At 41.2% G+C, this 13254-nt stretch overlaps 1 protein-coding gene across 1 annotated transcript in view; it reads right to left on the bottom strand.

Moving 5' to 3' along the window:
• Window positions 1–938: 938 nt before the first annotated feature.
• Window positions 939–13254, bottom strand: part of PPEF1 (protein phosphatase with EF-hand domain 1) — a 34648-nt gene continuing 22332 nt past the window's right edge. The window contains exons 12-17 of the mRNA XM_072137944.1: window positions 12627–12812; window positions 12069–12211; window positions 7059–7165; window positions 5823–5986; window positions 5441–5525; window positions 939–2627 (exon numbers count right to left, since the gene is read on the bottom strand). Coding sequence (XP_071994045.1) covers window positions 2425–2627; window positions 5441–5525; window positions 5823–5986; window positions 7059–7165; window positions 12069–12211; window positions 12627–12812 — 888 coding nt within the window. The 3' untranslated portion in view covers window positions 939–2424. The remainder of the gene's footprint in view (window positions 2628–5440; window positions 5526–5822; window positions 5987–7058; window positions 7166–12068; window positions 12212–12626; window positions 12813–13254) is intronic.

Here is a 13254-nt window from a genome sequence, read left to right as displayed (position 1 = left end):
CCTTTCCCTCCTGAAACGTCATTGGCTCTTGGACAGGGAGAGAGTAGTGGGGTGGTACAATAGCGAACGCTGTATGCGGGCATAATTAGGAACGAAGAAGCGCCCGGCCAGGAGCGTCCGGCGTTGATTAGCACATTCTATAAAGTCGTTTTTTTTCATCTTTTTACAGGTGTATAAAGAATATTGAAAAGAAGCTTCAGAACACTGAAGAAACGGCCTACATGTAAGTGTTCATAGTTCAAATAACGTCTAGATTTCCTTTAAGCTTGTATTCATTAATACTATCATAAGGTCCTGGAAGGTAGATTGTTCATGGACAGTTCGCATCACATGATCCTCAACCTGCAGCAATTTGTATTTTATTTTCGGAGACCTACATTTCACATCATGTCTGACAACCAATGTTCATAAAATTGAAGAGGCACAAATATTACAATACTCAGTGAGAAAAAGAGCCCGAGAAGGAGAAAAGAAACAAAAAAAACTTCTCCAAGGATCAAACTATGCAAAGAACCTAACACATCCAGTGTCTTTAAGTGAATAGAAATATAGCTCTTCAAGGAAGATTGCCTCCGATCGCATCCCAAGGGGACCATACTTTATTAAGGTGATCCGACCTTTCCTGCAAAGTGGCAGTCATAGATTCCAGTGTCCACATATGGCGTATGCGCCGTATGCGGCCCATTTCCAAAAGGCCAAAATCAGAGTCTTTGCGGCACTAAGGAAGTGAAGAAGAAATTTAGAATGTGATTTTCCCAGCCCCCATACTTTATTTAAAAAAATGTTATAGTTTGGACCATCAATTAAAGACCTTGTTGAAACCTGAAATAAAGCTATTGCAAGCATAGAGAGATAAATCACTAGTTATCTACAGTTTTTAATGAAAAACTTATCAATAAGCCATCATCTTATAATATGTTGATACTATGATATGAATTATATATTTACCACTGATAGAAAAACTGGAAGTTTGGTCACTACAACCTCAGTACCCTTGGAGGGCAATAGGTATAAAATATGCAACATTAACATCATCAGAAACTTTCAGACAGGTTGTAAGACCTTGCAATAAACAACAAACAATCAATTTAACAATCATCACTAGATATTCATAAATTACATATGCTTTGTTTGTCTCCAATGGTATTTTACATGGCACATCTGTTTCAGAAATGTTTGTTTAATGATGCTAATTTTCCTTCATAGAAATGCGTGCAACACATCTGTTATGTTGGAACTTATCCATCACAACATGTATTTCTTTGACGCATCAAACATACAACCGGTCTCATTTTGCATGATGGTACTAGAGTAAGACATATCTCCATCTAGTATATAAATATCCTAGAGATAGGATATTTTCTATTCATTTATTAGGTAATATGCCAACATTCATGAGTACATTTTAAAAAAATCTAAATGTATAAAATGTTGAATCTAAAGTATAAATGAACAAAAATTGTCAATACATTCATTAAACCTTTATATGTATCAAATAAGTGGAGAAAACAAATTAAGAAATGGTCAACACAGCTCCTGGCTGCAAGACTCCAAAAGCAGAAAGTCCTAGTCCTAGCTCCTCTTGAGGAAATAGATTGGTAAAATATTGGTCAGTACTTATGGTCACTGTCCTATTACAATTGGGGCTTTTTTCAAAAATTAGTAACAGAACAGCAAGAACAGCAAAGGGCAATAGGAAAAATATCACCTGACGCGTTTCAGACCAGTGCAATTATAATATTGCGGTTTTAATTGTGCTGGTTGGCACTTATTGAAATAAAGTTGAAGACACATTTTTTATGGGAAATTGGAGTGTTGAGTACTGTTCTATAATATAAATAGTCATTGTAAAGATATACGCTCTGCAAAACCGAGAAAACTAGTGCATCGGTCCCTGGGATACAACCCATTTTTCCTCATATAGGACTACATTATCTTTCAGTATATTTTCATATAAATGTTAGCAAGCTACAGATGTGGTATAACTTAAGACTCCCATCTTCTTAAGAAGTCCTTCTGTATTTCAGGCATGCAGTACAGTATCTTTAAAAGTCAAAGTTATACAGTTAAAGAGATGTTAATTTACAGTATATTTTCTAGTTATGGTCATGTATAGTTAAACTTGAGTCTTACATCAAGGAGGGCATTCAGTTTCTATATAACTTGAACAAATGCCCATATATAAGACCAATATACTGTAGCAGTCAACTGTTGAATATCTCAGTGATATTTGTCCGGGTCCCAGATGTTCAATCATTGACCGCTGTTCCATAATTGTACATTCACTTCTCCATCATACACGGCTGACAAGCATCTCCGGCCTCTGCTCTTGGCAGGACACGCATCATGCCGAGAAAGCCCTTAGACTGGAACGTTTGGAGACAATCACTTGCCTCTAGGTGGTCATGACTGTGAAATTATTCTTCATGTTTTAGCGTAATGGCTTTTATCTTCAAACTTGTGAACCACTCGAAAAGCTTCTAAAAACTCATTAAAGTCAATACTACCGTCCTTGTTGGAGTCTATGCTGTGGGCCAAGTCATCTATAGTTGAATCATCTATACTGATATGAAGATGGGAGGTGAATAGTTTCCACGTCTGGTGAAATTCATCTATGGATATCAAACCTAAGGGAAACACATGGTTAATGCATTTAGAAAGAAAAAATAGCTATTCCTACTTGAAAATATCATTAATATTTAGCTCTGGAGGACTTTGTACACATTAAAAGTTTCTATTTATACCATATATTATGACATATAGTTTAATCCAGTTTTTTCAGAATTCAAAGCTTGCCCTTGCCAATGTTACCAAAACCACATCCAGGTCTGAATAAGTCCATCTTTAAAGGACATGTACCACCAGAATCAAGCACACTAACATACTAATGTGCACCCCCTCTGGAAGGATCCACTCTTCTTTTAGCTTTCTTATGCCCAGTTTTTTACCAAAAAGGCTTTTAAAATTATGCAAATGAGCCTGAGGGGCTCGAGTCTGGAGCCCCTCAGGCTCATTTGCAAACTTTTTAAAGCCTTTTTTGTAAAAAGCAGGGCATAAGAAGCTTAAAGAAGAGCAGATCCTGTCAGTGTGCTTGGTTTACAAGTCTTGATCCTGGTGGTAGATGTCCTTTAAAAGGAATTGCAACCCAAGATAACATTTATAAGGATGACTGTATTGGCATTTGTATATTTCCATCTTGTGTTCTAAAGCCCTCATCAGCATTGTACATTACATGCACATTACATGTACATTGCATACTGCATGTTCTGAGTTACTTGCTGAGAAAAAAACTATAAGAATTTAGGGCTGAACACATGACGGTTCCAGTGCATTTTAATAGAATTACAATTCCAATTTCCAAACTTTGCAGCTGCTGATATGATGCTAATTGTGTATTCTCCGTAACTATAGTATCTCTTTCACTCAATTTCGGTCACAATTTATAGAGTACAGGAAGTTCTATCTCCAATAACTGGGCACCATTCCCTTCCAACAAAAACAAACAAGACAGGCAAACAAATAACATAAACAGGAAGTGAACAATGCGATTCACAACTAGATACAGTAAAGAATCAGCATAACGTTAGAATGAAGGAGGTCATAGCAAATATTCAAAAGCCAGGAGGAGCAAGAGAAACAGAATATAGATAGAGTATACAGAGCAAGTTTGGCCAGCAAGGGAAATGGCTGCAGAATGATCTTAAAGGACAACTACAACAGGGATGAAAGACTGTATGCAAATGAGCCTGAGGGGCTCCAGGTTCCATTAACACCTAGAGGCCCATTTGCATACAGTCCCTCATCCTGGTGGTAGATCCCCTTTAAATCAGAATTCACCAGGTGAAGAAGAGGCAGAAGATGTGCAAGCCTTAACCCTTACTAGTCCAGAGTAGAGGTTGCAGATTTCCAGCCGCCCAGCAGTAGACCGCAGTTCAGACTGTCGACTATAAAGCACAGAGGAATTCAGTGCCTTCTCAGCCGAACAGCGGCAGCTATAACACAGCTATAACTCTTATTTATTGTACTTTAATATAATTGATAACTACAGTAATATATCAGCAGTAGAGATGAGCGAGCACTAAAATGCTCGGGTGCTCGTTATTCGAGACGAACTTTTCCTGATGCTTTTTCAAAGGGACCATGGTTCAGGAATAAAATGTGTTATTTAATTGAAAAAGAATGTCTTCTGATAAGTTAGCAGATGTATGCAAACATCTGCAATCTATTCTTCACTGTTCCGCGCGTATATTATCTCCCAACAAGTTAGCAAATGTGAAGAACAGTGAAGAATAGAATAAAAACAGTGACCACAGGATCATTTAAGTGAAAAACGCAGTGAAAAACACAGTGAAGAATAGATTACAGATGTTCGGCACATCTGCTTACTTGTCGGGAGATACGCTGTCCCGGGATCCGCTCCTCTTCTTCCACTGAAGTCTCCCCGATCTCTCTGCCCTTCCCGATGTCTCTGTGCCGCTGCCACAATGTCTCCGTGCCTGCCGCTCCCCCGCTGTCTCCGTGCCTGCCGCTGCCCCGGTGTCTCCCTGCCTGCCGCTGCCGCTGTGTCTCCGTGCCTGCCGCTGCCCCGGTGTCTCCGTGCCTGCCGCTGCCCGGGTGTCTCTGTGCCTGCTGCTCCCCCGCTGTCTCCGTGCCTGCCGCTGCCCCGGTGTCCCCGTGCCCGCCGCTGCCCCGGTGTCTCCGTGCCCACCGCTGCCCCGGTGTCTCCGTGCCCGCCGCTGCCCCGCTGTCTCCGTGCCCGCCACTGCCCCGCTGTCTCCGTGCCCGCCGCTGCCCACGATGTCTCCGTGCCTGTCGCTGCCCACGATGTCACCGTGCCTGCCGCTGCCCACGATGTCTCCGTGCCTGCCGCTGCCCACGATGTCTCCGTGCCTGCCGCTGCCCACGATGTCTCCGTGCCTGCCGCTGCCCTGCTGTCTCCTTGCCTGCCGCTGCCCCGCTGTCTCCGTGCCTGCCGCTGCCTGTGCTGCTCCCCGGTGTCTCTGTGCTGCTCCCTGGTGTCTCTGTCCTGCTCACCGTGTTCTTCAATGTGTTCTTCACATATTATTTTGTTTGCACCGTTCTGCCGTATCTTCCGACAAGTAAGCAGATGTGCCGAACATCTGTAATCTATTCTTCACTGTGATTTTCACTGTGTTTTCTACTTAAATGATCCTGTGTTCACTGTTTTTATTCTATTCTTCACTGTTCTTCACTGTGTTTTTTAAATTAAATGCTCGATCTCGAGCAGGGGAAATACTCGTCCGAGCAACGAGCCGTTTCGAGTACCTTAATACTCGAACGAGCATCAAGCTCGGACGAGTATACTCACTCATCTCTAATCAGCAGTTATCAAGAAATGTGGAAAATATGTTGCACATTTTAGCCAATGGTATTTGGCAGTTAACAAGTAAAGTTGTTGCCAAATGAATAAAAGAATTACCTGAGTGATCCTTGTCAATTATGTTGAAGATGATCTCAAGATCTGCTTTGTATCTGTATAATGTCTCAACCAAACTAGGCTGTACCTAAAAAAAAAAAAAATGGGATAAATAAGATGCAGGAAATTATGACACAGTCTTTATTGGCAGTTTTTGATACAATCTTATCCGCAGTGTATTTGTGAGCTTTTCCATATTTCATAGACTTGTATAGTGCTGTATTATACAGACTTTTCATGCGTAAACTGGACATGGTACCTGCACACAAGGCGACTCTTCATACAGGAAATAAAATGGAAAATCAACTTAAAAACATGTCAAAAAGATTTTCCCTGCAGGTTTTTTGTTTGGATTTTTGAGGCCAGTAATATAAGGTACACTTACTTCTTTAATGGATTTTCCAATGTGAAGATCATCAAAACATGACATATATTCTACGGTCCCATCAGATGCCAGTCGTGTAAGTCTGGAGCGTAATGTTCTCCAGGGTAGATCCAGATGGAGTACCGCCTCCAATGCTGATGCCCAATCACTGATGGAGATTTTTCCTGTTTAATGTATAATTTTTTGCCATTTGATGTTAATATAACATAGTAAAAGAACAAAAATGCATACACCTCTAATCAATTAGGCGTGTCTTTATGCTAGTTTTTGCCACAGATTACCATAATGCTGGCTACACACACAGATTTAAATCATAGCTGTTTTCCTATCTAAATTCTACACTTTTGGCGCATTTGCTCCCTGCACTGCACTTTTCCATAAACCAGTAGTATACAGCCAGTCTGCTGTAGTATACAGCCAGCCCAGCCAGCTCCCTGTAGTATACAGCCAGCCCCCTGTAGTATACAGCCAGCCCAGCCATCACTTAAAAAAAAAAACAACTCACCCTCCAGTGGCCCCGATGCTCAGCACGGCTCCCCGATGTCTGTGCGGCTCCTCTTCAGTCTTCCCCGCGGCTCCTCTTCAGTCTTCTGTACAGCTGGCAGAGATACGGCCATGTGCTCTGCCGGCAGGTGCATACTATGACATGGCCGCTGCTGACGGGGAGCCGTGCTTTTAATCGGGACCGCCGGAGGGTGAGTATATTAGTTTTTTTTTTTTTTTAAATTGATTCATATATAAGCCGAAGTGAGGATTTTCAGCACATTTTTTGTGCTGAAAAACTCGGCTTATAAACGAGTATATACAGTACTAAGTATATCTGGCTGAAAACACCAAACACATTAGATGAACTTCAATTTCCTCAATCCTTATTTGACCCTTTATCTGCCAAGCAGTGAGGAGTCAGGAGTCCCCAGACATATTAGATGGTTGACCAAACTAATTTAATGTGTAAGTGTGTATGTAGTAATTATTTATTAAATGCATAAATCGGTGATATTTATAAGTCATAAAGTTAGATATATTATAAAGGAGCAACTTCTCTTCCTTCAGTTTATATAAATGATCAGAAATTGAGTATGATATCACATACTCAATGCATAAGAACAATACAAAAACAATAAAAAGCTATAAATAGTAAAAAGTATATTGTTAAGACCAGCACTAGGTGGAGAAAAATTATGGATCTTTCTTCTAAGGTAAGAACAAAAAGGCTGGATTTGCCATTATATGTACCTGTATCATTTGGGTCAAATTCTTTAAAAGCTTTCATAAGATCAGATCGATGGGCAAAAAATTGTTCCTGCAGTGCTCTAAGAGCAGAGTCTTCAACAGCATTTATCCTGCAACACAAGAAAGATAAGTTATGGGTGGGGGAGCTCAGAGGGGCTACTGAGGAATCCCTAGTGAATCACTCGAATGATTAAAAGGAAAGTACAACTAGTGATTACTTATTGAATAGTAAATTTATTTACAAAGTTAACATAAAGGTACAGTTTTCACTGTCAAGATGTGGAGTTCCACGGCAGGGATGACCAATCTACAAGTAAAAGAGATGAATCGGGAATCAGAGAGTGGGCCTGGGTTGTCCTCTGTTTATACAATTGATGTAATTAGTAAAAAAGAAGAACTCACCTCAGAAGTAAAATACTGTTACGGACTCCCACTAGGGGCATATGTGTGACTCCTAAACGATGGTGTCGAAAACACCGTTGTTCAAGTATGCAGTAGAGGCCGTTTATGGGTATGGGGGTGTTACACCGTAGGGAGTACACACAGAAATGCACAGGAAAAGAATCGGGTGGTAGAGAGAAAAATGTCCAGTAGGATTAGGGTATGTAAGACTCAAAGGTAGTGTAGTAGTACCCTACAAAAATCCCTATTATGGACTATAGAACTATCGCACCCTAAAGGCCTAGCTTCGGAACTGGGGTCCTTTTTAACCACAGTCCCGACTGGAACCTGACCCTGCAATAGCTGGCCCTGTTATTGGCCTAATAACAGCAGGTTGCGTCAGGTAAAGCGTCAGAGGGGAGTCAGTATAACATCAATTCTGACCCCCTATAGTCTAGAGAAAGTGTGTCATGGCTGAGATCTGAATCCAATGTCCCATGTCCTGACAAGACTTGTTTCGCCCTATGGGCTCATCAGGGGATTGCTGGGTTCATGCAAAGAATACAGCCTTGTCCCTTGTAGGGGCAAGTGCTTGATAGCCAGGCAGGGAATGGCTGGTGAGGTGTATAACCTCACGGTAGAAGCCAGGAGGACCACTGGTTATTCACCTCACCAGCCATTCCCTGCCTGGCTATCAAGCACTTGCCCCTACAAGGGACAAGGCTGTATTCTTTGCATGAACCCAGCAATCCCCTGATGAGCCCATAGGGCGAAACAAGTCTTGTCGGGACATGGGACATTGGATTCAGATCTCAGCCATGACACACTTTCTCTAGACTATAGGGGGTCAGAATTGATGTTATACTGACTCCCCTCTGACGCTTTACCTGACGCAACCTGCTGTTATTAGGCCAATAACAGGGCCAGCTATTGCAGGGTCAGGTTCCAGTCGGGACTGTGGTTAAAAAGGACCCCAGTTCCGAAGCTAGGCCTTTAGGGTGCGATAGTTCTATAGTCCATAATAGGGATTTTTGTAGGGTACTACTACACGACCTTTGAGTCTTACATACCCTAATCCTACTGGACATTTTTCTCTCTACCACCCGATTCTTTTCCTGTGCATTTCTGTGTGTACTCCCTACGGTGTAACACCCCCATACCCATAAACGGCCTCTACTGCATACTTGAACAACGGTGTTTTCGACACCATCGTTTAGGAGTCACACATATGCCTCTAGTGGGAGTCCGTAACAGTATTTTACTTCTGAGGTGAGTTCTTCTTTTTTACTAATTACATCAATTGTATAAACAGAGGACAACCCAGGCCCACTCTCTGATTCCCGATTCATCTCTTTTACTTGTAGATTGGTCATCCCTGCCGTGGAACTCCACATCTTGACAGTGAAAACTGTACCTTTATGTTAACTTTGTAAATAAATTTACTATTCAATAAGTAATCACTAGTTGTACTTTCCTTTTAAACACAAGAAAGATGCATCAGGTCATTTGTGCCACTTTTGAGTGTTCCTCTTAATATATTAGTGTCTGTCTTCTATATAATTTGGATAATACATGTTACTATTCTTTAGCTAAAGACTCATTCATCAGAGGGAGTGTTTAACATTTTAGATACCTTTAATTTTAATAAGATATGTCTGTATGTTGTGAAGTAAAGTAAACCTACCACTACAGATTTACCTATTAAGGTACATCCGGTGGTAGGTGCATCTAACTCTGGCTTCGAGGACAAGTGCACGCAGCTACAAGGAGCTACAAGCTGAATATGGGTAGGAGGATCAAAGAGGCTACTGGGTCATGGAGTAGCCGCACCCTGTATCCTCCGCTCCAGCTACTTCACGCCCCAGTAGCCTCTTTAAAAAGAATTAGCATATTACCCTGAATAAAGATTAGCAAAGATAGTGGGGATCCTTACATACGTTAGTGACTATCCCTACATACGTTAGATTCACCTACCCCCGGATCTATCTTAATAGATAGATAGATTAGTTCCGTAGTGGTAGGTTTCATTTAAAGAGTAACTGTAAAGTTACTGACAAAGCACAGCTGAAGAGAGACTATTCCAATGATAACTGTATCATTCTGCTGGCTTCTTCCTAGTTTGGGATATATTTGGTATATCCAACATTCAATTGAGGTTCAGCTATTCCTGATGTGGGTGGGCACTTCAACTCAGGGCAATAAATCCAGACCAGGGCAGTAAGTTTGTAATTGGCCGATCTGAAGTATGTGATTAGTCACATGCTTGTGACATCACTAAAGATCCTTTGCCATTACATTAAGTACTTTCAAATCACGTAGGACAGCATTTTTGTAAATGGATGACCTGAACCAAGTGATATGTCACATACTTGTGACATCACTACAGGTCCTACAGCCCCTCTCAACAAGCCTTCAGTCATCTCTAGCTGTACTATATGGTTTCCCTTGTCAACCAGAAAGCATGGCAAATGGAGATAAGCCTGGGGGGCAAGGTCAACCCTCTGCTAGCTGCTAAACAGCTACAGGTAGCTAATTATAGTACATTAGAGAATTGCTTATTTTTGCTTAGTGCAGTTAGGCAAAAGTTTTTATACTTTACAGTTGTACTTTAATGATTAGCTTAGTTTTCAGTCCACTACTGATTTCTGCCCAACCATTTTTTTTTAAATAAGGAATTTTTATATATCTATTTCTGTAATTAACAATTTTTAGCACCCAAAGACTTTGTAAAAAAGTTTAAACTCCCATCGCCAGATTCCTTCCGAAAATTATATAAAATACTGTATTTATAAAAATATTGGAAGAGGCAAGGGCTGTGACAGCTATAAATACATTGTTAAGTAAAAAGAAGAGTGTCTCTCTTTATGGAACTCATAAGACCAGGGTTTTTGATCACAGACACACAGATTAATCTACTCTTATACCTGTTTTGGCATCATCCTCATTCAAAAAAGTATGTCTGTGAACACACCAACATGGATTTGCAACACCCTCGCCGATGCAATGGCGAGGTAGTGTTTGCGAATACGTCCCACCTGCATGTAATCACATCAAACTACATGGTCCTGATAAGACATAGAGGTATTGCAGTGGTGAATCCTGCCTGGCAAGGCAGAGGTTAAGTATTTTGTATAATGCAAGATGCTGTTGTCCAATGATATGTGTTACATCCTGTGCTTTGTGAGCTGAGATGTGATTGGAGGAGCAGCCACCACCTGACCAAAGGGAGGTAATAAAACCTCTGGCCAGGAATGTTCTGGAGTTGGTCTTTCCAGAGATCTTTTCAGAGAGATTCAAGTGTAGGAGAATCCTAGAGTGAGTGAGTAATCTCTGTCTGGCCCATACCAGAGCAGGAAGAGCCTAGCCCCTGCCTCTGAAGAGTGGAGCATTAGACTAGAGTTAGTGTAGTGAGGAAAAGGGGTATCATCTTACCTTTAAAGGTGATACCTGAAGCCCTACAGGACAAGCTGAAGCTTCCTACCAGGACACAGCTGCCTCCCAGCCTGCCCTCTACATCCAGGCTGGTGAACTATCTCCTGAGGCTCCCTCCAACTCACATCTCAGCACCCTACCTACCTGTTAAAGGCACGTTTGCTGCGGTTCCGGCGGTTCAAATAAAGAACTGTAAGTTGTTTTCTTCAACTTCTGTCTCCGTCTGGTCCCTGCTAATACGGCTGCCTTCATCACCGGCACCCTGTCCATCACCCAGAGACTCACACTCGGGACATTAAGGGGTTGCCCCAGGGAGATCCACTATAGCAGCCTCTCCCTCATCATTTCTTGCCAACACCACCCTGCTGGAGACCTGCCAGGCTGTAGGACAGCCCTCCGGTTCCCCCGTACCAAGCACCGTGACAATAGCGTGCTTAGGCCGCAACGCCAGCCACTCCGGTACCGCGGGCCCCGGCTGACTCCAGGCCTCACCGCAAAGGGCTAGGCCCCGGTGGGGGATGTTGCAGATTGTTCTGTCTTTACTAGAGTTAATGCTTGTCTGTTTCTTCTTAATAGTTTTGATTAAAATGAATGAAAGTAGTCCCCTGTCTAGTTCACTAACAGTTAACCTTATATGTAGACATAAAACTTATAATAATAATAATTATAATAATAATTCTATCAGCATTTGAACCAGGATTCTTACATCACATAAGCACCCTGGGAATCAATCCTCAGTGCTTATTATAGTTCACACTTGACCAAGCTTGTGTGTATTCTGTCTTCTTGTATCTGGTATCGTCTGACCCTTTGGCTTGACTTCCTGGTTATCCCCTTTGTCTATTAATTTGGTACTTCAATTCCCTCTAGGTTACTTATTCATCTGTTTCTCTTGTCCTTGTCTGTTATTTTCACATACAGTTAAGCAGGGACTGTCGCCCAGTTACTGGCCACTGCCTAGGTTGTTTGTGTTTTCAAGTAAGTAGGTAGGGACTGTCTGGTGGGTTCAGTTTTAGGACTCACATTCTGTGTCTGTCTTTCTGTTCCCAATCGTCATTATTACATATACATATGCAGAAATCAGAATTTTGGTCTTTAAAGCTTTATTATACATGGAAACATTTTCTAAAAGTCAGATTTCTAGTATTCCTAGTACATGCTGATGTACTGTAAAAACATGAAAAGTAAATGTTCTCTTACCTCTGATGAAGTGTGAGTTTACGTGTGCATTTGCTTACTTGATACTGCACAAATCGTGGAATTAAATCTGGGCATAGCTTGAGGTATGCCCCTCTGTTGCTTCCTTCATCATAGTAGTTAGATGCAGAAAATATTGTTATAATCTATAAAGAAGATACAACAAAGTGGTTCACTGAATACAGATTTTTGAAAGCCACAACCCCCCTAAAAGTGTATGTTGATTGTAGCTTCTTGCTAGCTAGGATTTTAATCGGTCTATCAGACTTGCATGCAACATTTGGCACTAGTATGGTTATACAAGTCTAGCTGCCGCCTGTAGTGGTATCACATTTTCTAAATCAAGAGCAATCAAAAGGACAACCCCTTTATTGCAAAGCATGTCAACAGTGTATTTTACTAAAAATCTAATTAATTTGTACACTGTTGTCCAATATTAGTCAAGTGATTGATGCTGAGCAGTTAGACCAGATAAATCCCCTGGACAGGACTCTTTCTGGGGAACAAAAGAAAAAAAAGAAAGAATAGCAGACATCTGGTGTACTACTTAATTTTTCTTACCCTTCCATTATGACCTAATTCATAACCTTCCTGTTTGCATTCGTGTGATCTGATCAACATTTTTAAATTGTAGCGATCCAGAAACTTTTTGGTTACATCTGGTCCAAAGTAACAACCTCCACCCCGAAAACTATTTGGCGAGCAGCCATTTTGGTTCCTTGGATCACTCCATAGTATATCCACAACCTTAGTAAATAAAAGATCAATTTCAGTACATTACACCAAATACTTCAGGGGGAATCAGCCATTAGGTGATCTGCAAAAAACACATAGGGAAGCAGAACTCCTAAAAAGTGTGAAGATTTATTTACCCAAGGGCAAGATGTGACGTTTCAGATGCTCAATGGGGCTATTTAGGTAAAATATTCTGAACAATAAAATTTTGATCAATAAATTACATAGCAACTAAATAGGTAAATAATATAAAGTGACTTTAATTCTGAAATAACATACACAATATACTGTAAAACCATTACTCAGCTCTACACTAGGTAGGACACAGTGGGGGAGATTTATTATGAATTTCCCTCTCTCACTGGTTTAGGAGTTTCTCTGACCCACCGCATGCCTTCTTCTGGATAAACGCAATATAATATATGGGTTGGACCTAACTGACAGATGTCTTTTT

This window comes from Engystomops pustulosus, chromosome 2 (genome assembly GCF_040894005.1).
Source record: "Engystomops pustulosus chromosome 2, aEngPut4.maternal, whole genome shotgun sequence".
Lineage (NCBI taxonomy): Eukaryota > Metazoa > Chordata > Amphibia > Anura > Leptodactylidae > Engystomops > Engystomops pustulosus.
This window is presented reverse-complemented; position numbering and strand designations above follow the sequence as displayed.